This window comes from Aquarana catesbeiana, linkage group LG01 (assembly GCF_042186555.1).
Source record: "Aquarana catesbeiana isolate 2022-GZ linkage group LG01, ASM4218655v1, whole genome shotgun sequence".
Taxonomy (NCBI): domain Eukaryota; kingdom Metazoa; phylum Chordata; class Amphibia; order Anura; family Ranidae; genus Aquarana; species Aquarana catesbeiana.
The window spans coordinates 229920924-229943120 of NC_133324.1; the positions used below are offsets into that span (position 1 = coordinate 229920924).

General features: G+C 45.0%; 1 protein-coding gene across 1 annotated transcript in view; it reads left to right on the forward strand.

Annotated features, from left to right (window-relative positions):
- Nucleotides 1–414: 414 nt before the first annotated feature.
- The window catches only part of FBXO21 (F-box protein 21), a 90378-nt gene continuing 68595 nt past the window's right edge, over nucleotides 415–22197 (forward strand). Inside the window, exons 1-4 of the mRNA XM_073625747.1 lie at nucleotides 415–741; nucleotides 9124–9259; nucleotides 15444–15541; nucleotides 18600–18721. Of these exons, the coding sequence (XP_073481848.1) occupies nucleotides 491–741; nucleotides 9124–9259; nucleotides 15444–15541; nucleotides 18600–18721 (607 nt within the window). The 5' untranslated portion in view covers nucleotides 415–490. The remainder of the gene's footprint in view (nucleotides 742–9123; nucleotides 9260–15443; nucleotides 15542–18599; nucleotides 18722–22197) is intronic.

A 22197-nucleotide genomic window follows, 5' to 3' on the forward strand; every position in this document is an offset into this window, starting at 1 on the left:
TTTGCGCATAGAGCACGTCATTAAAAAAAAAAAAAAAAAAAAGGAATGTGTGGGAACACGCAAAAAAGCGCCCGGATGCACCTAATGGTGTAAATGAGCCCTCAAACTGGTGTGCTCCGGGATTGTGCGCGATTCTAAAGGGTGCGTTGACTGAAAATAGGTTGAAAAACATTGCTCTAAAGTCCAGTCTCCGGAACCACTGGTGTACACTACAATGTCTTCCCTAGGAAATGAACTTTATTTCAAATGTTCCTTCATGGTTACAATGTTGGGAAAGTCTGCCTGTCAAACAGAGAAGTCAGGTCTATTTCCACACATGAACTGTCCATCACCATACAGTCCCTGAATGCCAAAGCCCTGTCATCTCTGTCCTGTTATCTCTGTCTGAGCTCCCCCTCTCTCTGTCATCATTCCCTCCAGGACTGCACTGACAGGGATTACACGTCATCACACTGCGACTACCGGCTCTCCTAGGCCATGTAAACAAAAGATGGCTGCTGCCTTGACAGGTGAAGATGCAGAGAGCAGTTTGCACGATGACAGCGATTCCTCGGCAGATGAGATCAGGACTCTGCCGATGTGCCCGGGCCTGACGGGGCTGCCGGAGGAGCTCCTGGAGCTCATCCTATGTAAGGGGGATCTGGACTACAGGGACATGGCCAGTGTCAGCAGTGTCTGCAGGCGGCTCCGAGCGGTCTGTGCCACTCGGGGGAAAATATGGAGAAAGCAGCTGTTTACTCGGTAAGTTATTGATCGGGTGTGAGAGGGCGACCAAGACCTGGGGATCGGTCAGTGTATGAGAAGACAGGGAGATCAGGGATCGGTCAGTGTGTGAGAAGACAGGGAGATCAGGGATCGGTCAGTGTGTGAAAAGACAGGGAGATCAGGGATCGGTCAGTGTGTGAGAAGACAGGGGGATCCTGGATCGGTCAGTGTGTGAAAAGACAGGGAGATCAGGGATCGGTCAGTGTGTGAGAAGACAGGGAGATCAGGGATCGTTCAGTGTGTGAGAAGACAGGGAGATCAGGGATTTGGTCAGTGTGTGAGAAGACAGGGAGATCAGGGATCGTTCAGTGTGTGAGAAGACAGGGAGATCAGGGATTTGGTCAGTGTGTGAAAAGACAGGGAGATCAGGGATCGGTCAGTGTGTGAGAAGACAGGGAGATCAGGGATCGGTCAGTGTGTGAGAAGACAGGGAGATCAGGGATCGGTCAGTGTGTGAGAAGACAGGGAGATCAGGGATTGGTCAGTGTATGAGAACACAGGGAGATCAGGGATCGGTCAGTGTATGAGAAGACGGAGAGATCAGGGATCGGTCAGTGTAGGAGAAGACGGAGAGATCAGGGATCGGTCAGTGTATGAGAAGACGGAGAGATCAGGGATCGGTCAGTGTAGGAGAAGACGGAGAGATCAGGGATCGGTCAGTGTATGAGAAGACGGAGAGATCAGGGATCGGTCAGTGTGTGAGAAGACCGGGAGATCCTGGATCGGTCAGTGTGTGAGAAGACCGGGAGATCAGGGATTGGTCAGTGTATGAGAAGACAGGCAGTTCAAGGATCGGTCAGTGTATGAGAAGACAGGGAGATCAGGGATTGTCAGTGTGTGAGAAGACAGGCAGTTCAAGGATCGGTCAGTGTGTGAGAAGACAGGGGGATCAGGGATTGGTCAGTGTATGAGAAGACAGGGAGATCAGGGATCGGTCAGTGTATGAGAAGACAGGGGGACCAGGGATTGGTCAGTGTGTGAGAAGACAGGGAGATCAGGGATTGGTCAGTGTATGAGAACACAGGGAGATCAGGGATCGGTCAGTGTATGAGAAGACAGGGAGATCAGGGATCGGTCAGTGTGTGAGAAGACTGGGAGATCCTGGATCGGTCAGTGTGTGAGAAGACAGGGAGAACAGGGATTGGTCAGTGTGTGAGAAGACAGGGAGAACAGGGATTGGTCAGTGTGTGAGAAGACAGGCAGTTCAAGGATCAGTCAGTGTGTGAGAAGACAGGGAGATCAGGGATTGGTCAGTGTGTGAGAAGACAGGGGGATCAGGGATTGGTCAGTGTGTGAGAAGACAGGGGGATCAGGGATCGGTCAGTGTGTGAGAAGACAGGGGGATCAGGGATCGGTCAGTGTGTGAGAAGACAAGGAGATCAGGGATCAGTCAGTGTGTGAGAAGACAAGGAGGTCAGGGATCTGTCTTTGTAGATGACACCAAGCTATGCAGTGGAATAACGTCCTTACAGGATGTCTCCAATTTACAAGCTGACCTCAATGCACTGTCTGATTGGGTGACTATGTGCCAGATGAGGTTTAATGTTGAGAAATGTAAAGTTATGCACTTGGGGGCTAAGAATATGCATGCATCATACATGCTAGAAGGAGTACAACTGGGGGAATCCCTGGTGGAGAAGGATCTGGGGGTTTCGGTAGATCATAAGCTAAATAATAGCATGCAATGCCAAGCTGCGGTTTCCAAAGCGAGCAAAGTCCTTTCTTATATTAAGAGAGGTATGGCCTCTAGAGAGAGAGATATAATTTTGCCCCTGTTCAAATCATTAGTAAGACCTCATCTGGAATATGCAGTTCAGTTTTGGGCACCAGTTCTCAAAAAGGATATCGGGGAACTGGAGAAAGTGCAGAGAAGGGCAACCAAACTGATAAGAGGCATGGAGGAGCTCAGCTATGAGGAAAGATTAGAGGAACTGAATTTATTCACTCTTGAGAAGAGGAGAATAAGGGGGGATATGATCAACATGTTCAAATATATAAGGGGTCCATATAGTGAACTTGGTGTTGAGTTATTCTCTTTACGGTCAACCCAGAGGACACGGGGGCACTCTTTACGTCTAGAGGAAAAGAGATTTCATCTCCAAATACGCAAAGGTTTCTTCACAGTAAGAGCTGTGAAAATGTGGAATAGACTCCCGCCAGAGGTGGTTCTGGCCAGCTCAGTAGATTGCTTTAAGAAAGGCCTGGATACTTTCCTAAATGTACATAATATAACTGGGTACTAACATTTATAGGTGAAGTTGATCCAGGGAAAATCCAATTGCCTCGTGGGGGATCAGGAAGGAATTTTTTCCCCTGCTGTAGCAAATTGGAGCATGCTCTGCTGGGGTTTTTTGCCTTCCTCTGGATCAACTGAGGGTATACAATTGGGTATATTGGATTGTACGAAATTTTTTATTTTATTTATTGTTTTTAAGGTTGAACTGGATGGACTTGTGTCTTTTTTCAACCTGACTAACTATGTAACTATGTAAGTGTGTGAGAAGTCAGGGAGATCAGGGATCGGTCAGTGTGTGAGAAGACAGGGAGATCAGGGATCGGTCAGTGTATGAGAACACAGGGAGATCAGGGATTGGTCAGTGTATGAGAACACAGGGAGATCAGGGATTGGTCAGTGTATGAGAACACAGGGAGATCAGGGATCGGTCAGTGTGTGAGAAGACAGGGAGATCAGGAATTGGTCAGTGTATGAGAAGACAGGGAGATCAGGGATCGGTCAGTGTGTGAGAACACAGGGAGATCAGGGATCGGTCAGTGTATGAGAACACAGGGAGATCGGGGATCGGTCAGTGTGTGAGAAGACAAGGAGATCAGGGATCGGTCAGTGTGTGAGAAGACAAGGAGATCAGAGATTGGTCAGTGTGTGAGAAGACAAGGAGATCAGAGATTGGTCAGTGTGTGAGAAGACAGGGAGATCAGGGATTGGTCAGTGTATGAGAAGACAGGGGAATCGGTCAGTGTATGAGAACACAGGGAGATCAGGGATTGGTCAGTGTGTGAGAAGACAAGGAGATCAGAGATTGGTCAGTGTGTGAGAAGACAGGGAGATCAGGGATCGGTCAGTGTGTGAGAAGACAGGGAGATCAGGGATCGGTCAGTGTATGAGAAGACAGGGAGATCAGGGATCGGTCAGTGTATGAGAACACAGGGAGATCAGGGATTGGTCAGTGTATGAGAACACAGGGAGATCAGGGATTGGTCAGTGTATGAGAACACAGGGAGATCAGGGATCGGTCAGTGTGTGAGAAGACAGGGAGATCAGGAATTGGTCAGTGTATGAGAAGACAGGGAGATCAGGGATCGGTCAGTGTGTGAGAACACAGGGAGATCAGGGATCAGTCAGTGTATGAGAACACAGGGAGATCGGGGATCGGTCAGTGTGTGAGAAGACAAGGAGATCAGGGATCGGTCAGTGTGTGAGAAGACAAGGAGATCAGAGATTGGTCAGTGTGTGAGAAGACAAGGAGATCAGAGATTGGTCAGTGTGTGAGAAGACAGGGAGATCAGGGATTGGTCAGTGTATGAGAAGACAGGGAAATCGGTCAGTGTATGAGAACACAGGGAGATCAGGGATTGGTCAGTTTTTGAGAACACAGGGAGATCAGGGATTGGTCAGTGTATGAGAAGACAGGGAAATCAGGGATCGGTCAGTGTGTGAGAAGACAGGGAAATCAGGGATCGGTCAGTGTGTGAGAAGACCGGGAGATCCAAGGGAATAAACATGTGTATAGCAAAACATATGTGTTACTGCAATACTTTTCTGTGATAAATACTTGAATTTCTGGGGTGCCAACAATTTCGGCCATGACTGCATACATGCATTTGATGTGCATTCTATATACAGTTGATGTGCATTAGTCCTGTGAGGTCAGTTCCTCCTTCTTTCTTTCCCTGGGCTTTTATGTACACTGTGATACGTGCATTTGTATGCTTTTTTGTTTGTAAAAATGGAGCATGCTCTACCTTTTTTGACTACACTGCACTGCAATAATGTGAACTACGCCCATAGGATTACCTTGCTTTGGACTGTCTATGCAGTATACTGATCCTCAAGGACTTTTGTTATGGTCATATTGGTTCAGTTTTCATTGATCTGAGGGATTTTTGTTTTTTCATCCCAAAGACTGACGCCATATTTACATGCTAATTTGCCAACATCTACAGTGGGGACGAAAAGTATTCAGACCCCCTTAAATTTTTCACTCTTTTTTTATATTGCAGCCATTTGGTAAAATCATTTAAGTTATTTTTTTTCCTCATTAATGTACACACAGCACCCCATATTGACAGAAAAACACAGATGTTGACATTTTTGCGGATTTATTAAAAAAGAAAAACTGAAATATCACATGGTCCTAAGTATTCAGACCCTTTGCTCAGTATTTAGTAGAAGCACCCTTTTGATCTAATACAGCCATGGGTCTTTTTGGGAAAGATGCAACAAGGCTTTCACTCCTGGATTTGGGGATCCTCTGCCATTCTTCCTTGCAGATCCTGTCCAGTTCTGTCAGGTTGGATGGTAAACGTTGGTGGACAGCCATTTTTAGGTCTCTCCAGAGATGCTCAATTGGGTTTAAGTCAGGGCTTTGGCTGGGCTATTCAAGAACAGTCACGGACTTGTTGTGAAGCCACTCCTTCGTTATTTTAGCTGTGTGCTTAGGGTCATTGTCTTGTTGGAAGGTAAACCTTCGGCTCATTCTGAGGTCCTGAGTACTCTGGAGGAGGTTTTCGTCCAGGATATCCCTGTACTTTGCCGCATTCATCTTTCCCTCGATTGCAACCAGTCTTCCTGTCCCTGCAGCTGAAAAACACCCCCACAGCATGATGCTGCCACCACCATGCTTCACTGTTGGGACTGTATTGGACAGGTGATGAGCAGTGCCTGTTTTTTTTCCACACATTTCTCATCAGACCAAAGAATCTTATTTCTTACCATTAGAGCTGGGCAATTTTCTACAAAAAAAAATCTGTGATTTATAAAAAAAAAAAAAAAAACTCAATTCACGATTCGAATCGAGTTCTTTTTTGATGGACACCGCGCCGGTCCTGAGAAGCTGCAGGCAGGAGTTTTTAGGCGAGGCCGCGGCTTCGGCCTAGTCCACGGCGTCCGGCCTTGTGGACTAGGCCAAAGCCGTGGCCTCGCCTAAAAACTCCTGCCCGCAGCTCCTCAGGATCGGCGCGGTGTCAGCGCCGGTCCTGGTGAAAAAAAAAAAATCTAAAAAAATCGATTTGCTGAAAATTTGAATCGATTTGAGCTCTCAACTCGATTCAAGATTCAAATCGATTTTTTTCCCCAGCCCTACTTACCATCTTGGAGTCCTTCAGGTGTTTTTTTAGCAAACTCCATGCGGGCTTTCATGTGTCTTGCACTGAGGAGAGGCTTCCGTCGGGCCACTCTGCTATAAAGCCCCGACTAGTGGAGGGCTGCAGTGACGGTTGACTTTCTACAACTTTCTCCCATCTGCATCTCTGGAGCTCAGCCACAGTGATCTTTGGGATCTTCTTTACCTTTCTCACCAAGGCTCTTCTCCCCCCTATAGCTCAGTTTGGCCGAACGGCCAGCCCTAGGAAGGGTTCTGGTCGTCCCAAACGTCTTCCATTTAAGGATTATGGAGGCCACTGTGCTCTTAGGAACCTTAAGTGCAGCAGAAATGTTTTTTGTAACCTTGGCCAGATCTGTGCCTTGCCACAATTCTGTCTCTGAGCTCTTCTTCAGGCAGTTCCTTTGAACTCATGATTCTCATTTGCTCTGACATGCACTGTGAGCTGTAAGGTCTTATATAGACAGGTGTGTGGCTTTCCTAATCAAATCCAATCAGTATAATCAAACACAGCTGGACTCATGAAGGTGTAGAACCATCTCAGGCTGGGTTCACACTGGTCCGACAAACGCTCCGACATTGGGAGCTCATGTCGCATGACGTGTGAAATTTAATGTTTCCCTATGGGAGCCGTCCTAACTGGTCCGACACAAGTCGTTCCGACTTTAGAAATGCTCCCTGTACTACTTTGGTCCGACTTTGATCCTACTTCAGCCTATTGACTATCATTGAAGTCGGATCAAAGTCGGATTGCCGTCTTGCATGATCCGACTTTGGCACGCGACTTGTGCTCAGATGTTCTTGAGGGGGAACTCCACGCCAAATTTTAAATAAAAAACCGGCATGGGTTCCCCCTCCAAGAGCATACCAGGCCCTTGGGTCTGGTATGGATCTTGAGGGGAACCCCCTACGCCGATAAAAGCGGCGTGGGGGTCCCCCCCAATCCATACCAGACCCTTATCCGAGCAAGCAGCCCGGCCGGACAGGAATGGGGGTGGGGACGAGCGAGCGCCCCCCCCCCTCCTGAACCGTACCAGGCCGCATGCCCTCAACATGGGGGGTTGGTGCTTTGGGGGAGGGGGCGCGCTGCGGCCCCCCACCCCAAAGCACCTTGTCCCCATGTTGATGAGGACAAGGGCCTCTTCCCGACAACCCTGGCCGTTGGTTGTCGGGGTCTGCGGGCGGGGGGCTTATCGGAATCCGGGAGCCCCCTTTAATAAGGGAGCCCCCAGATCCCGGCCCCCCACCCTATGTGAATGAGTATGGGGTACAGCGTACCCCTACCCATTCACCTAGGAAAAGTGTCAATTTAAAAAAAAACACTACACAGATTTTTAAAGCATTTTATTAGACAGCTCCGGGGGTCTTCTTCCGACTTCGGGGGTCTCTCCGGTTCTTCTCCACGCTCTCCGGATCTTCTGCCGGGCTCCTCCGCTCTCTTCTGCTCTTTTGCCGCTCTTTTGCTAAAGCGGAGGAGCCTGGTCTTCAATCTTCTGCCTTCTGCCTTCTGCCTTCTGCCTTCTGCCCTCTTCTCCTGATGTTGACACGACGCTCTCTGGGGCTAGAATGCTCTCTGTGCGCTCTGCTCTGACTTATATAGGCGGTGACCCCGCCCCCTTATGCCGTCACAGTCCCTGGGCATGCTGGGACTGTGACGGCATAAGGGGGCGTGGTCATCGGGTGATGACCACGCCCCCTAAAACGTCACAGTCCCAGCATGCCCAGGGACTGTGACGGCATAAGGGGGCGGGGTCACCGCCTATATAAGTCAGAGCAGAGCGCACAGAGAGCATTCTAGCCCCAGAGAGCGTCGTGTCAACATCAGGAGAAGAGGGCAGAAGGCAGAAGGCAGAAGGCAGAAGATTGAAGACCAGGCTCCTCCGCTTTAGCAAAAGAGCGGCAAAAGAGCAGAAGAGAGCGGAGGAGCCCGGCAGAAGATCCGGAGAGCGTGGAGAAGAACCGGAGAGACCCCCGAAGTCGGAAGAAGACCCCCGGAGCTGTCTAATAAAATGCTTTAAAAATCTGTGTAGTGTTTTTTTTTAAATTGACACTTTTCCTAGGTGAATGGGTAGGGGTACGCTGTACCCCATACTCATTCACATAGGGTGGGGGGCCGGGATCTGGGGGCTCCCTTATTAAAGGGGGCTCCCGGATTCCGATAAGCCCCCCGCCCGCAGACCCCGACAACCAACGGCCAGGGTTGTCGGGAAGAGGCCCTTGTCCTCATCAACATGGGGACAAGGTGCTTTGGGGTGGGGGGGCCGCAGCGCGCCCCCCTCCCCCAAGGCAACAACCCCCCATGTTGAGGGCATGCGGCCTGGTACGGTTCAGGAGGGGGGGGGGCGCTCGCTCGTCCCCACCCCCATTCCTGTCCGGCCGGGCTGCGTGCTCGGATAAGGGTCTGGTATGGTTTGGGGGCGACCCCCCACGCCGTTTTTTCGGCGTAGGGGGTTCCCCTCAAGGTCCATACCAGACCCAAGGGCCTGGTATGCCTCTGGAGGGGGAACCCATGCCGGTTTTTTATTTAAAATTTGGCGCGGAGTTCCCCCCTAAAGATTCATACCAAACACAGTGCCGGCATTGGCGGGGATCCAAGTCGGATCCCCGTTCATTGAAAGTCGGACACATGCCGGCTTCATGTCGCAGGGCAAAGTCGGATCCAAAGTAGGACGGCTGTCGTGTCGCACCAGTGTGAACCCAGCCTCAAGGATGATCAGAAGAAATGGACAGCACCTGAGTTAAATATATGAGTGTCACAGCAAAGGGTCTGAATACTTAGGACCATGTGATATTTCAGTTTTTTTCTTTTTTAATAAATCTGCAAAAATGTCAACAATTCTGTGTTTTTCTGTCAATATGGGGTGCTGTGTGTACATTAATGAGGAAAAAAAATGAACTTAATTAATTTTAGCAAATGGCTGCAATATAACAAAGAGTGAAACATTTAAGGGGGTCTGAATACTTTCTGTCCCCACTGTATTTCTACAAGATAACGCATTGTGTTTATTGTGTTATGTAGATGGCCATCAATAATCAAGTACTATAACCAAATGGATCTTCCAGATTGGCTGGAAGAATATAAAAGTCGGCACAAGGCTGGCATAGCTGCACGAAAACTAGTATCCTCATTCTCAAAGGAACTCATCGTGGAGCATGTAAGTTACATTTTATCAACGTTTTATGCCGTCTGTAAACATAGTAATTAAAATGTTAGTATCCAAACTTTTATTTCATTCACATGACAAATAATGTAGTCTGTTTACTGAGCGAGCAGATGTAAGGCTTTGTAATGTCATTGGTGCAGGGAGCAGAGATCTTTTATGAGGAAACAATTAAGATGTCGGTGGTTATTTGAGCCGATTTAGCTTTTAGTCTTTACATCGATTTAATTTAACAGTTTTTTTTTTTTTTTTTTTTTTATGACCTTTAAGTTGCTTTTTCTATTGTAAGTTTTTTAGTTTGCCTGTAAAATAGAAATTAATTTATTGTTATTAGAAATTTTGGTGCCGTTACCGAAAATGAAGGATGCACTAGGCCGAAAACCAAAACCAATACCGAAAATGGCAGTTTTTAATAAATGTTTATATTATTTTTATATACAGTCAGGTCCATAAATATTGGGACATCGACACAATTCTAATCTTTTTGGCTCTATACACCACCACAATGCATTTGAAATTAAACAAACAAGATGTTTGTTTCTTAAACTTAAACACATTGTTAACCATTTCAGCCCCGGAAAAATTTACCCCCTTCCTGACCAGTGTGTTTTTTGCTTTTCGGCACTGCGTCGGTTTAACTGACAATTGCGGGGTCGTGCGACGTGGCTCCCAAACAAAATTGACATCCTTTTTTTTTTTTCCCCACAAATAGAGCTTTCTTTTGGTGGTATTTGATCACCTCTGTGGTTTTTAATTTTTGCGTAATAAACAAAAAAATAGCGACAATTTTGAAAAAAACACATTATTTTTTACTTTTTGCTATAATAAATATCCCCCAAAAATATTTAAAACATTTTTTTTTGCTCAGTTTAGGCCGATACGTATTCTTCCACATATTTTTGGTAAAAAAAAACCGCAATAAGCGTTTATTGATTGATTTGTGCAAAAGTTATAGCGTCTACAAAATAGGGGATAGTTTTATGGCATTTTTATTGATTTTTTTTTTTTTTACTAGTAATGGCGGCGATCAATGATTTTTATCATGACTGCGACATTATGGCGGACACATCGGACATTTTTTACACATTTTTGGGACCATTGTCATTTATACAGCAATCAGTGCTATACAAATGCACTGATTCCTGGGTAAATGACACTGGCAGTGAAGGGGTTAACCACTAGGGGGCAGTGTAAGGGTTAAGTATGTCCTGGGGAGTGTTTCTAACTGTGGGGGGCGTGGCTACATGTGACATGTCACTGATCTCTGCTCCCGATCACAAGGAGCATAGATCAGTGACACTGTCACTAGGCAGAACGGGAAGATGCTTGTTTACATCAGCATCTCCCCGTTCTTCCTCTCCTTGAGGCGATCGCGGGTATCCCCGCGGCCTGACTCATGGAGCTCCCGGCCGGCACGCCCATTTGCCCAGCCGTGCCTTTCTGCCGACGTTAGGGGTGCAACGGATCAAAAAACTCACGGTTCGGATCATTCCTCGGATCAAGAGTCACACTTCGGATCATTTTCGGATCAACAAAAAAAAAATCTCCCCCACTGTAGTAATATCCACAATCTCCCCCACTGTAGTAATGTCCAAAATCTCCCCCACTGTAGTAATGTCCAAAATCTCCCCCACTGTAGTAATATCCAAAATCTCCCCCACTGTAATAATATCCACAATCTCCCCCACTGTAATAATATCCACAATCTCCCCCACTGCTGTAATATCCAGTTGGCAGGGTATTGGCAGAGTATTGGCAGGGTATGGCAGAGTATGGAGGGATGGCTGAGCATGGATGGATGGATCCATGGATGTGACTGCAATTTCACAGAGCAGCACTGTGGGCACTACAGATCCAGTCCACAGCGCTGCTGCCATCCGATCTCTCCCCTCCACTGTACAGATCAGTACACAGAGGGGAGAGAGGAACCTTTTACAAGTGATCGTTCCGTCATTTGACAGAGCAATCACACGGTAAACGGCCGCCAGGTGTACCAAGATGGCCACCGCTCCGGAGCTAGGCAGAAGCCGCGGCCTAAGGCCGAGGCAGCGGCGCGCTTCGCGGAGCGCAAGTGTGCCGATCCGAACAGGTTGAACCGTTTGGTGACGATCTGTTGCACTCCTAGCCGACGTAAAAAAAATTTCCATTCGATGCACTTCTAGCAGATATGATACAGGAGATGGTCAGAGACTGCAGACATGATACAGGAGATGGTCAGAGACTGCAGACATGATACAGGAGATGGTCAGAGACTGCAGACATGATACAAGAGATCTATGCAGCCTACTTGTGCCCAGCAGCCTCACCAGTGCCCGTCATATGCAACCTATCAGTACCCAGAAGCCTGCCAGTGCCCATCATATGCAGCCTGCCAGTGCCCAGCAGCCCCACCAGTGCCCGTCATATGCAGCCTGCCAGTGCCCAGCAGCCTCACCAGTGCCCGCCATATGCAGCCCATCATATGCAGCTTACCAGTGCCCAGCAGCCCCATCAGTGTCCATCATATGCAGTTTGCCAGTGCCCAGCAGCCCCATTAGTGTCCGTCATATGCAGCCCACCAGTGTCCGTCATATGCAGCCCACCAGTGTCCGTCATATGCAGCCCACCAGTGTCCGTCATATGCAGCCCACCAGTGTCCGTCATATGCAGCCCACCAGTGTCCGTCATATGCAGCCCAGCATCCCCATCGGTGTCCATCATGTGCAGCTTGCCAGTGCCCAGCAGTCCCATCAAAGTCCATCTAAATACAGCGCTCCCAAACCGCCCCATAGATGCTGCTTGCAGGACATTTCCTACGTCCCATAAGCGCACCGCTCCAGTGTGAAAAGTCACACTGAAATGAATGGGAGGCACTTTACACGCGCTATTTCTAGTGCTAAAACGCCTGAAAACCACCTCAGCGTGAAAGGGGTCTAAATGAGAGCGTTTTAACCACTTAAAGACTAAATCTTTTTCTGACACTTACTGTGTATGTGTGTGTGTGTGTGTGTGTGTGTGTGTGTGTATATATATATATATATATATATATATATATATATATATATATATATATATATATATATATAATTAGCAACATCCCACAAAAGTGAGTACACCCCTCATATTTTTGTAAACATTTTATATGTATCTTTTCATGTGACAACACTGAAGAAATTTGGTGTTATCGCTCTCACTCTCTCATACTGGTCACTGGAAGTTCAACATGGCACTTCATGGCAAAGAACTCTCTGAGGATCTGAAAAAAAGAATTGTTGCTCTACATAAAGATGGCCTAGGCTATAAGAAGATTGCCAAGACCCTGAAATTGAGCTGCAGCATGGTGGCCAAGACCATACAGTGGTTTAACAGGTCAGGTTCCACACAGAACAGGCCTCACCATGGTTGACGTATGAGTGCTGCCAGCATTGCTGCAAAGATTGAAGGGGTGGGGGTCAGCCTGTCAGTGCTCAGACCATACGCCGCATACTGCATCAAATTGGTCTGCATGGCTGTCGTCCCAGAAGGAAGTCTCTGTTAAAAATGATGCACAAGAAAGCCCACGAACAGTTTGCTGAAGACAAGCAGACTAAAGTCATGGATTAATGGAACCATGTCATTTGGTCTGATGAGAGCAAGATAAACTTATTTGGTTCAGATGGTATCAAGCGTGTGTGGCAGCAACCAGGTGAGGAGTACAAAGACAAAGTGTGTCTTGCCTACAGTCAAGCATGGTGGTGGGAGTGTCATGGTCTGGGGCTGCATGAGTGCTGCTGACCCGGCTGGACTGGACATGTGGGGCTAGTGCTTTGTAGACCTTTTTTATATTGGTAAACGTTAGCAGCACTTTTAAGGTCTAAAGCCTTGGTCCTGCCTAAGCACTTGCCCTGTCTCTGAATACTCACTCTGTTGAGTAAGGCCATTTGCGCTGGAGAATTAAGAGCTACCTCACTATTGCATGGCTGGGTATCTTTCAAATCTTCCCGTTTCTGACAGTTTTATTGTGAAAAAAAATTGTGACTGAATTCTGATGTTATTCACTTTGTGGAGTGTCATGTTCGCTCTGCAATTTCTTTTCACATCATTCAACATAGAGGAAGCACCATCCCTCTGCTGTTCCTGTCTTGCAAAAGCATCACATGGAACTCTAGTCTATGGTCTGTTTCTAGTGCCCACCTACAGGGACCTGGTCACTGCTGACCCTGATCAGCATCAGCTGCCTAGGTTTGTGAATACCTGAGGCCTTGCCTCGTACTTTAGGCTTAGTTGCATCACTGTCACGCAAGCTGAACCTGTCTGCACAGAGACAGCTCACTGCTAAGTGTGACCTCAGCCCATACTCCACTTCTCCTACTCAGTATCTTCTGTGAGAACCAATGGCTGTAATCTGGAAACCATTGATGGTGTATGATCTATACCATCGGGGTTTTCTTCATCTCTGACTGGTGAAGTAAAGTCCCCTACCTTGTTCTCAGGGGTCTCCACAGCAACTCAGGACTTTGTGACCAAATTCATCCAATTCTTTGCGGATACTCCCCACAGTGGCTTTAAGCATGCCTACAGCGCCATCCCCTTATCTATGAGATGTGCCCCATTTGGGCCTCTACTCTTTCCTATCTCCTATTGAATGGGACACGAAAATCCCTTCATGGTGCCCCTCATTTCTAGAGGACCCCCTGACCTGCTAGGTTGACCAGAACCAACTCTTACTTTTCACTACCTGGCTACCCATGCATACTTGTTACTTCTCAGAACAGCCTCCTGTATTTAGCCTAGTGCTTTTTTCTGGCATCACCATTGCGGGACGCTCAGATGACCTCCTGTGAAGAGTCGGCACCTTCCCAAAGGGCCAAACACACGCAAGACCTGGCTGGGTCAGGCTTTGCCAGGATCCAGTGTTTTAACTGTCTGTCATCTGTGGGTAAGGTTTTCCAGCTAAAGTTCTTGCTACTAAGGTCTATGGCCTGTGTAGTCTCAGATCCCTCATCATCAGACAAGGTGTTAAAGGTGTTGTAAAGGCAGAAGGTTTTTTTTAAACGAATGCATTATATGCATTAAGATAAAAAGCCTTGTGTGTTCAGCAGCTCCCCTAACACTTACCTGAGCCTCATCTCTGTCCAGCGATATCCATTTAGTGTCTCAGCCATCTGAGATTCTCCTTCCTGATTAGCTGAGACAAAGCAGCAGTACCATTGGATCCCGCTGCTGTCAATCAAAGTCAGCTAGCCAATCGGGGTAGAGGGGATGGGGCTCCGTGTTTGGACACATGGAGCTGTGACACGGCTCGGGTTCCCCCATAGCAAGCTGCTTGCTGTGTGGGCACTCGACAGGAGGGAGGGGCCAGGAGCGCCGACAAGGGACCCGAGAAGAGGAGAATTGAGGATGCTCTGTGCAAATTCACTGCAACAAAGCAGGTAAGTATAACATGTTTGTTATTTTTATAGGGGAAAAAAACAAGATTTTACAATCACTTTAAACCCTTCTCCTCTCTCAGCGCTTTTGAACATCCTGACAGTATCTGGATTCTTGTGCCCCTCAAAATACTCCCACAAAAATATTTTATATTGAATATAGAAGTCCATAAGGCTACTTTCACACTGGGGCCGCCCGAGCATTAGCACTAAAGTGCCGCTCGTTTTAGCAGGGCTTTAGTGCTGTTTAAGCAGCGCTTTTAACCCTGCTAGAGGCTGAAGAAGGGGTTAAAAGCACCCGTGTTGCGGCACTTCGGAAGTGCTTTTCAGACGCTTCGGAAGCGCTGCCCATTCATTTCATGCGTAGGGCGTTTTAGGAGCGCTGTATAAACCACTCTCAAACCACCCTAAAGATGCTGCTTGCAGGACTTTTTCTAACATCCTGCAAGCGCACCGCTCCAGTGTGAAAGCATTCGGGCAACATGGGAGGCAGTTTTCAGGTGCTTTACAGGTGCTATTTCTAGCGCTAAAACGCCTGAAAACTGCCTCAATGTGAAAGGGGTCTTGATGATTATACTTATTATTTGTATAATATATTATATACTTGTTATTATTTATTATACTATTCTTCTTATTATTATTATTTTTATTTATTTATTGTTTTAGAACTATTAACATGTACTATGCCAGTCTTTCCTGCATTTCAGAATCACAGCTCATATATTTCTGAATTATGCAGATTGTATCCTTTATGGTAAAGAATTGTAACTTTTTTTTTTTTTCTTCATTAGCGTTTGCCTTGTGAAGGTTTTAATGATCTTGAGAGTTTGGGTCATCCTGCACATTTCATTGAAGATGAGTTATTGTCTATACTTGGTATAGAGAGCTGGTAAGTTATCAATGAGATATCACAGTGATGTTTTTGCAATGGTATTCTCCAATAACCTATTTGTCTAAAGCTCTATATTTACCATCTCTGTCCTGGTACCTGAAAACAAAGCTTGATTTAAGCTCCATTCACACTTGTGCGACTTGTCGTGTGACTTTGGATATCAAAGTCACATTACAAGTCTATGTTTTGTAATGAGTACTGTTCATATCTATACGACTTTAAAGTAGTTCATGCATTACTTTGGAAAAAAAACTAAATTAAAGATCCTGTTTCCTTAAAGCATTTTATACAGCACAGTGCTTGTGCTGTGTCATTTGGACACCCGTATCACCTGAAATACCTGGCTCATCCTGCCTAGCTATGCCCTCCCCTCTGCAAACAGACCACGATAATCATGGTTGCTGAGCCCTGACATTGTGGTCTGTTTGCATGATTCCGTCAGCCGCAGCCTGCTATATGTCTCCTGTGTCCTCCCCCCCTCTCTGTCTGTCTCTTTTCTAGGCTACAACCATGATCCCGGGAACATTTTTTTTAGCCCAAGCGATTCTTTTTCAGTGTAAAAGTACTCCAAGCGGCTGGGCAGACCCTGGAATACTTTTTCAAGTGTCAGAAGGGGGTCCCACCCCCCCTCCTGCCGCTGCTTTTACTGAGCTCACCCAAGCATTCAGGAAGCCCAGTAACAATGCTGCCGGCGACATCCAGCTCCGGCGTTACAGTGAGAGGAACTGAAGCTGTTCCTCCCACTGTGTGATGTCAGAATTTTGTCACTTCCACTTCCTGCTCTTGGCATAGCGGCCAGTGAAGCAGTCGATCAGAAAGATCTGTGTCTGATCGGCTGCATTGGAGAGCTGGGGGGGTCTAATAGACCCCCCATCTCACCATAAAGAGGACCTGTCATTGCTATTGCTGTCAAAAGGGCTGTTTATATTCCTTTTGACAGCAATCAAAAATATATGTTTTTTAAAACGACTGTAAAAATAAATAATAAAAGAATTAACAAAAAAATGTAAAGTGCCCTTGTCACCCCGTGCTCACATGCAGTGGTAAACGCACACGTCGGTCCCGTATGCATGTGTAAACTGTGATCTCACCACACATGTGAGGTGTCACCGCAAACGTCAGAGCTAGAGCAATAATTCTAGCACCGGACCTTCTGTGTAAATCTAAACTGGTAACCTGCAAAGGCTTTTAAAGCGTCACCTATGGATAATTTAATCTACCATAGTTTGTTGCCATTCCAAGAGCGTGCGCAGCTTTAAAACATGACATGTTTGGTATTTGTTTACTCGGTGTAACGTCATCTTTTATATTATACCAAAAAAAGTGGAATTATATTGTGTTTATGTTCACTAAAATTTATTAATATGAATTTTTTCCAAACCGCTGCGCAAATACTGTGTGATATAAAGAATAGCAACACCCACCATTTTATTCTCTAGGACAGGGATATGCAATTAACGGACCTCCAGCTGTTGCAGAACTATAAGTCCCATGAGGCATAGCAAGACTCTGACAGCTACAAGCATGACACCCAGAGGCAGAGGCATGATGGGATTTCTAGTTTTGCAACAGCTGGAGGTCCGCTAATTGCATATCCCTGCCCTAGGGCCTAATGTTTGGGGTTCTAAGTAATTTTCTAGCCAAAAAAGTAGATGTTTACATGTGAGAAGTGTCAGAATTGGCCCGGTATTGAGGTGTTCAGCAACCAGCTATTCACTGATTGTTAAGGACACTGCAGTCACCCTCCCCTTAACCACAAGTCGCACTCATCCAAAGTACTATCAAAGTAGCATCAAAGCTGCCAGAAGTCACACTGGAAATTGCACGATTTTGAAGTCGCACAAGTGTGAATGGAGTGTTATAAACTGGATTTCTTTTTAACTTTCTTTCTTCTGGTGCATATACCAATTTTTGTTTTTAGCAGTGTTTTTTTTTTTTTTTTTATATCACGGAAGTGTTTTTTGTTTTGAAGTATTCTGACTTCATTTTACATTTTTGTTATATGTGTTCTTTGGTAAAGTTGTAATCACAGTGCCATAGAGCACAATCCCTAGACAGCGGCATGTGTGCACCAGCAGACACTTTTGTTGCATTCAGGAGATCCACTTTTGCTTCCTCTGGTGATTTATTCAAACTCGGGGCTCTACCAAAAAAAACCCCATTTGAAACAATGTAGAAATGTATTTATTTTGTAGATTTGGGGAAACCTGTGTAGAGGGAAGAAAAGCAGGATCTACCTTTACTTCTGAATTCTAAAAGAAGTACCCCCCCCCCCAAAGAGATACTAGGGACTTTAGAGGCAACAAATCAACAATATATGAAAAAAGATCTAGAAATGTATTATGATAAAATATGTGGTACAAACAACACCAACAAAGAATTAAATATAACATAAACCAAATCATATGACAAAAATAAAAAATGCAAATCCTTCAGTATTATGCCCAACGCGTTTAACCTTTTACTTCTGAAAATTCTGGGTGTCTGGAGCATTGTTAAAACACCACTTTGACTTTATTTGATTTCATCAGTCAGCTGGGATTATGATCTTTTCTGATTGTGGAGGTATAGGTCTGACCCACGAGAAGGGAGTGCTGGACCTCTGCAGAAAGCCCACTGCCTAACACAGAGAGCGAGGGTCCTTCTCTGCAGCATGCTGGCCAGGGAAAGGCTTTTGTACTCAAGTTGTGGCTTCATTCTAAATTAAACAAACTTGTTTTGCCCATCTTTTGTTTTCATGTAACTGAAACTGAAAAAGATGAAGACCAATTTGTAAATTATGTGCTCCCAAAATTCTGCTTTTATGGAAACCACCAAATTCAATTACATAGTTGTGTTGTTATAATGATTCAGTTTTACAGTCTTTGAGTAAGGCCACAGGAGTAGAAAATGTTGTTGTGACTGAGTAATTATAAAATAATGTAGTTCTTGCATTAAAGGGCAACTGGAAAAGTGCTGAATTAAGCTCTCATCCTTGTCATAATAAAATGATAGGCCCCTCTGTTTTAAGCTGTTTTAACATAAAGTTCAGCTGATGACCACTTTTAAATTTTAGGAAGTGTTTTATACAGAAGTATTGTGCAAAGAAGATTCTATATTGCATGCGCCAAGAGTCTACCATGTCTAAATTTAAAGAGTTTCTTCAAAGACCTGCAGACCAACAAGACATTCTAGAAGGTATTTTTTTCGTTGTTTACTTCTGTGTTTGCATTTCTTTTTCTGACCTGTTTTTTTAATTAAAAAAAAAATACAAACATGTCATACTTGCCTCCTCTGTACAGTGGTTTTGCACAGATCATCCCCGATCCTCTTCTTTTCAGGTCCCTCACCAGCGCTCCTGGCTACTCCCCCTCCAGCAGTGCCCCCAGAGAAAGCCATGCTCACTCCCGAGCCGAACAACACAATGTTCCAGGCACTGGCCCTATGGGGGTACTCGCTGTCCATTGCCCAGGAGCCAGTCCGATGCAGCCATCATAGAAACACATGAAGTGACTGAATTGTGTAGGAGAAATGAAGACAGTGCTATCCGGAACTCCATAAGGGTGTGGAGCCTCCAGTCAAACAGTACCAAGCCGATGTAAAGGCTAAACAGTTTATTGAAAACAAATTACAGTACATACGATACCAGGCCGGTGTAGATGAATAAAGATGGGCTAATGTCCGCTGGGTCCGGTAGGCAGAAGCATGGGAAAAGTCTGCCGTAACCACTGGTTTAAAGCCGTGAACGCTCAGGATCCAAGCCTGAGTCCACCGGCGATCCCGTGTGATGTCACCGCAATGTACTGTAATTTGTTTTCAATAAACTGTTTAGCCTTTACATCGGCTTTATACTGTTTGACTGGAGGCTCCATATTCTTATTGAGTTTCAGATAGTGCTGTCTTCATTTCTTCTACCCAACTCACTCCCGAACCGCTGCTCTATCTGTCCGTAAGACACATAGAGCTGCGGCTCAAACCCCCCCCCCCCCAATCTCTCCTCATTGGATTGTGATTGACAGCAGTGGGAGCCAAAGGGCACCTGCTGCTGTCTCAGCCAATATGGAGAGGGAGTCCCTGGATAGCCGAGTCTCTTGTGCACATCGCTGGATCGAGAGGAGGCTCGGGTTAGTATTAGGGAGGGCAGTAGGGGAGCAGCACACAAAAAGCTAATGTGCTTATATACATATGCTTACTGTGTGACAATATTATATGTTGTAAATAAAAGCTGAAAGGCTAGGTACACGTGAGCTGGAAATCGTCAGAAAAAAGTTGGTTCGGCAGAAACCAGACCACTTTCAGGCCATGTCTACAGCTCCCTGTTTGACAGAAGCTGGTCTGATGACCGGCTTCTATTGAACTAGCATGTTGGAAAAACAGCATCCAATCAGTGCTTGCAGCCAATGGCTGTGAGCGCTAATCATTGTGTTCTGGTGGGGAGGGGGGCAGTCCCCCTGTCACTATACAATAGCTCAGCGGTGGAGATCCCACGCTTGTGTTAGTACAGCAATCTGTACGTTTTTTTTTTGTTTTTTGTTTTTCCTAGCCTTCTGGGTCGAAAAAAAAAAAAAGGCCCAGGGCTCCCATTGTTCTCAAAAGAAACAGGCAAGTGCTAAGTATGTGTAAAAATGCCTAACCATCATACAATTATCTTCCCCTCTATTTTCACTAAATTGCTACTGAAAGATAAGCACATTGGAGGAGGAAGAGAGGAGTACAGAGAGAGTGGATCCAACTAAAATGCAAGTTTTGACCAACTTAAGCTGGCTGTTCATGGATCGAAATTCAACAAGTTAGAACAGTAGGAGCACTGGGTTATACACAAGTGGGGTACACACTATGAGAAAATCGGAACCAGGAATGAGCTTTTAATTTTTGTATAGTGTGTGCACCACTTTTAACATCCAATTTCAGACTTTCAGTAGGAAAATTTCTGAAGAGACAAACCCCAAAAGTTTTCTCATATGTGAACAGATATAATGATTTTCGTTTAATACAGATTTAATGATTTTCGGAATACAAAAGACTGCCCATGATCAGAAACAATAAACAACAATAAGTCAAACAAAATAGCCTTTTCATTCCAGAATGTTCCTTGTCAAAAGAAGTTTATTGAGTATACAATGTTATAAAGATACATAAAGTAAGTTTACAAGGATCTATACAGTAAGCTCATTGTTTTACAGTAGGGTTTATATAGGTAAATATCATGAAATTTCAAATATTAAACATTGGGTTCACGTAAACCTAAATTAAAGATATATATATAATTTCCTTAGTTACTTTTGTAGGTATTTAAATGATTTATACCTACTATACATATTGTTTACAAGTAGAGTGTATATAGGTCAAATAAATTCTGATAATGAGCTTTAATCGTAAGGTGGAGAAAAGGAAAGAGAAAGAAGAAAAAGGGTTGAAAGGTAGAGGTATGGTCCACAAGGTTGTCCCGCTCGTCAGTTTATTATTCTTTTTAGTTCTCTTTGAAGCCTTAGAATGGGTGTCTCTGTAAGTCATTTAATCTGTTACCATGGCAACAGGACAGAGTCATTGAAGTTTGACAGGAACTGTTGTTTTATCCAAGGATGCCAAAGTTTTTCAAATTTTGGAATTTGATTTTGATCGATGGCTACCATCTTAGCATGGGACATTGTATTATTCATTCTGTGAATTGTTTCTGCTAGTACCAATGTAGGAGATTTCCATGCCTTGGCCACTGTTTGTTTTGCAGCCGTTATTAGTTGGATCATTAGTTTGAATTGAGAGAGTGTTAACCATTCCGGTTTTAGATTAAGTAAAGTTAAATATGGATCTGGTTGTATTATTTTTTTAAATATTTTAGATGCAATCACAAAGACTTCCTTCCAGAAGGTTTGGATTACTGGGCACGTCCACCATATGTGTAAATATGTGCCTATTTCTGGGCATCCTCGAAAACAAAGAGCTGAGGTATTAGGTGAATATTTTGCCACTCTAGCGGGTACAAGGTACCAACGAGTTAGGACTTTATAATTTGTCTCTAGTGCTAATATGTTGGGTGAAGATGACTTAGATGTAAGCCATATGTTAGACCAGTCCGTGTCTTCTAAAGTTCGTCCCAGGTCCTCCTCCCACCTCTGAACGTAAGAGGGTCTATTAAGATTTGCTACTCCATATAATTGATTATAAAGTGATGAAATTGTACCTTTAGCAAATGGATCTTTTGTACAGATTGATTCAAAAATGGATAATTGGGATAATGGTGTATCCCCCTTTAGGAATGGTGTATAGAAATTTTTGATTTGGAGATATCTAAATATCTCAGAGTTTGGTAGATCATATTTTTCTCTAAGCGATGGGAATGAAAGGAATGATTTAGATGCTATGAAGTCATTTAGTGTCTGAATGCCTGATGTTGTCCAAGCTTTAAAAGAATTTGGGTAGATCCATGCCGGATAAAAGGCCGGATTTCTGATAAAAGAAAGGAGAGGATTGTGTGGAGATTGTAACTGATATTTGGTTTTTAGTTTATCCCAGAGAGATAAGAAGTGTTTAGTTATGGGATTTTGAATTTTAAAGCGGTCTTTAGGATCAAGCCATAATAAATTTGATATTAATAGAGGGTCATTTTCTGAAGCCTCTATAAATACCCATAATGGGATTTCCTGTTTTGCATGGTATTTGGACAGACTGGCCAA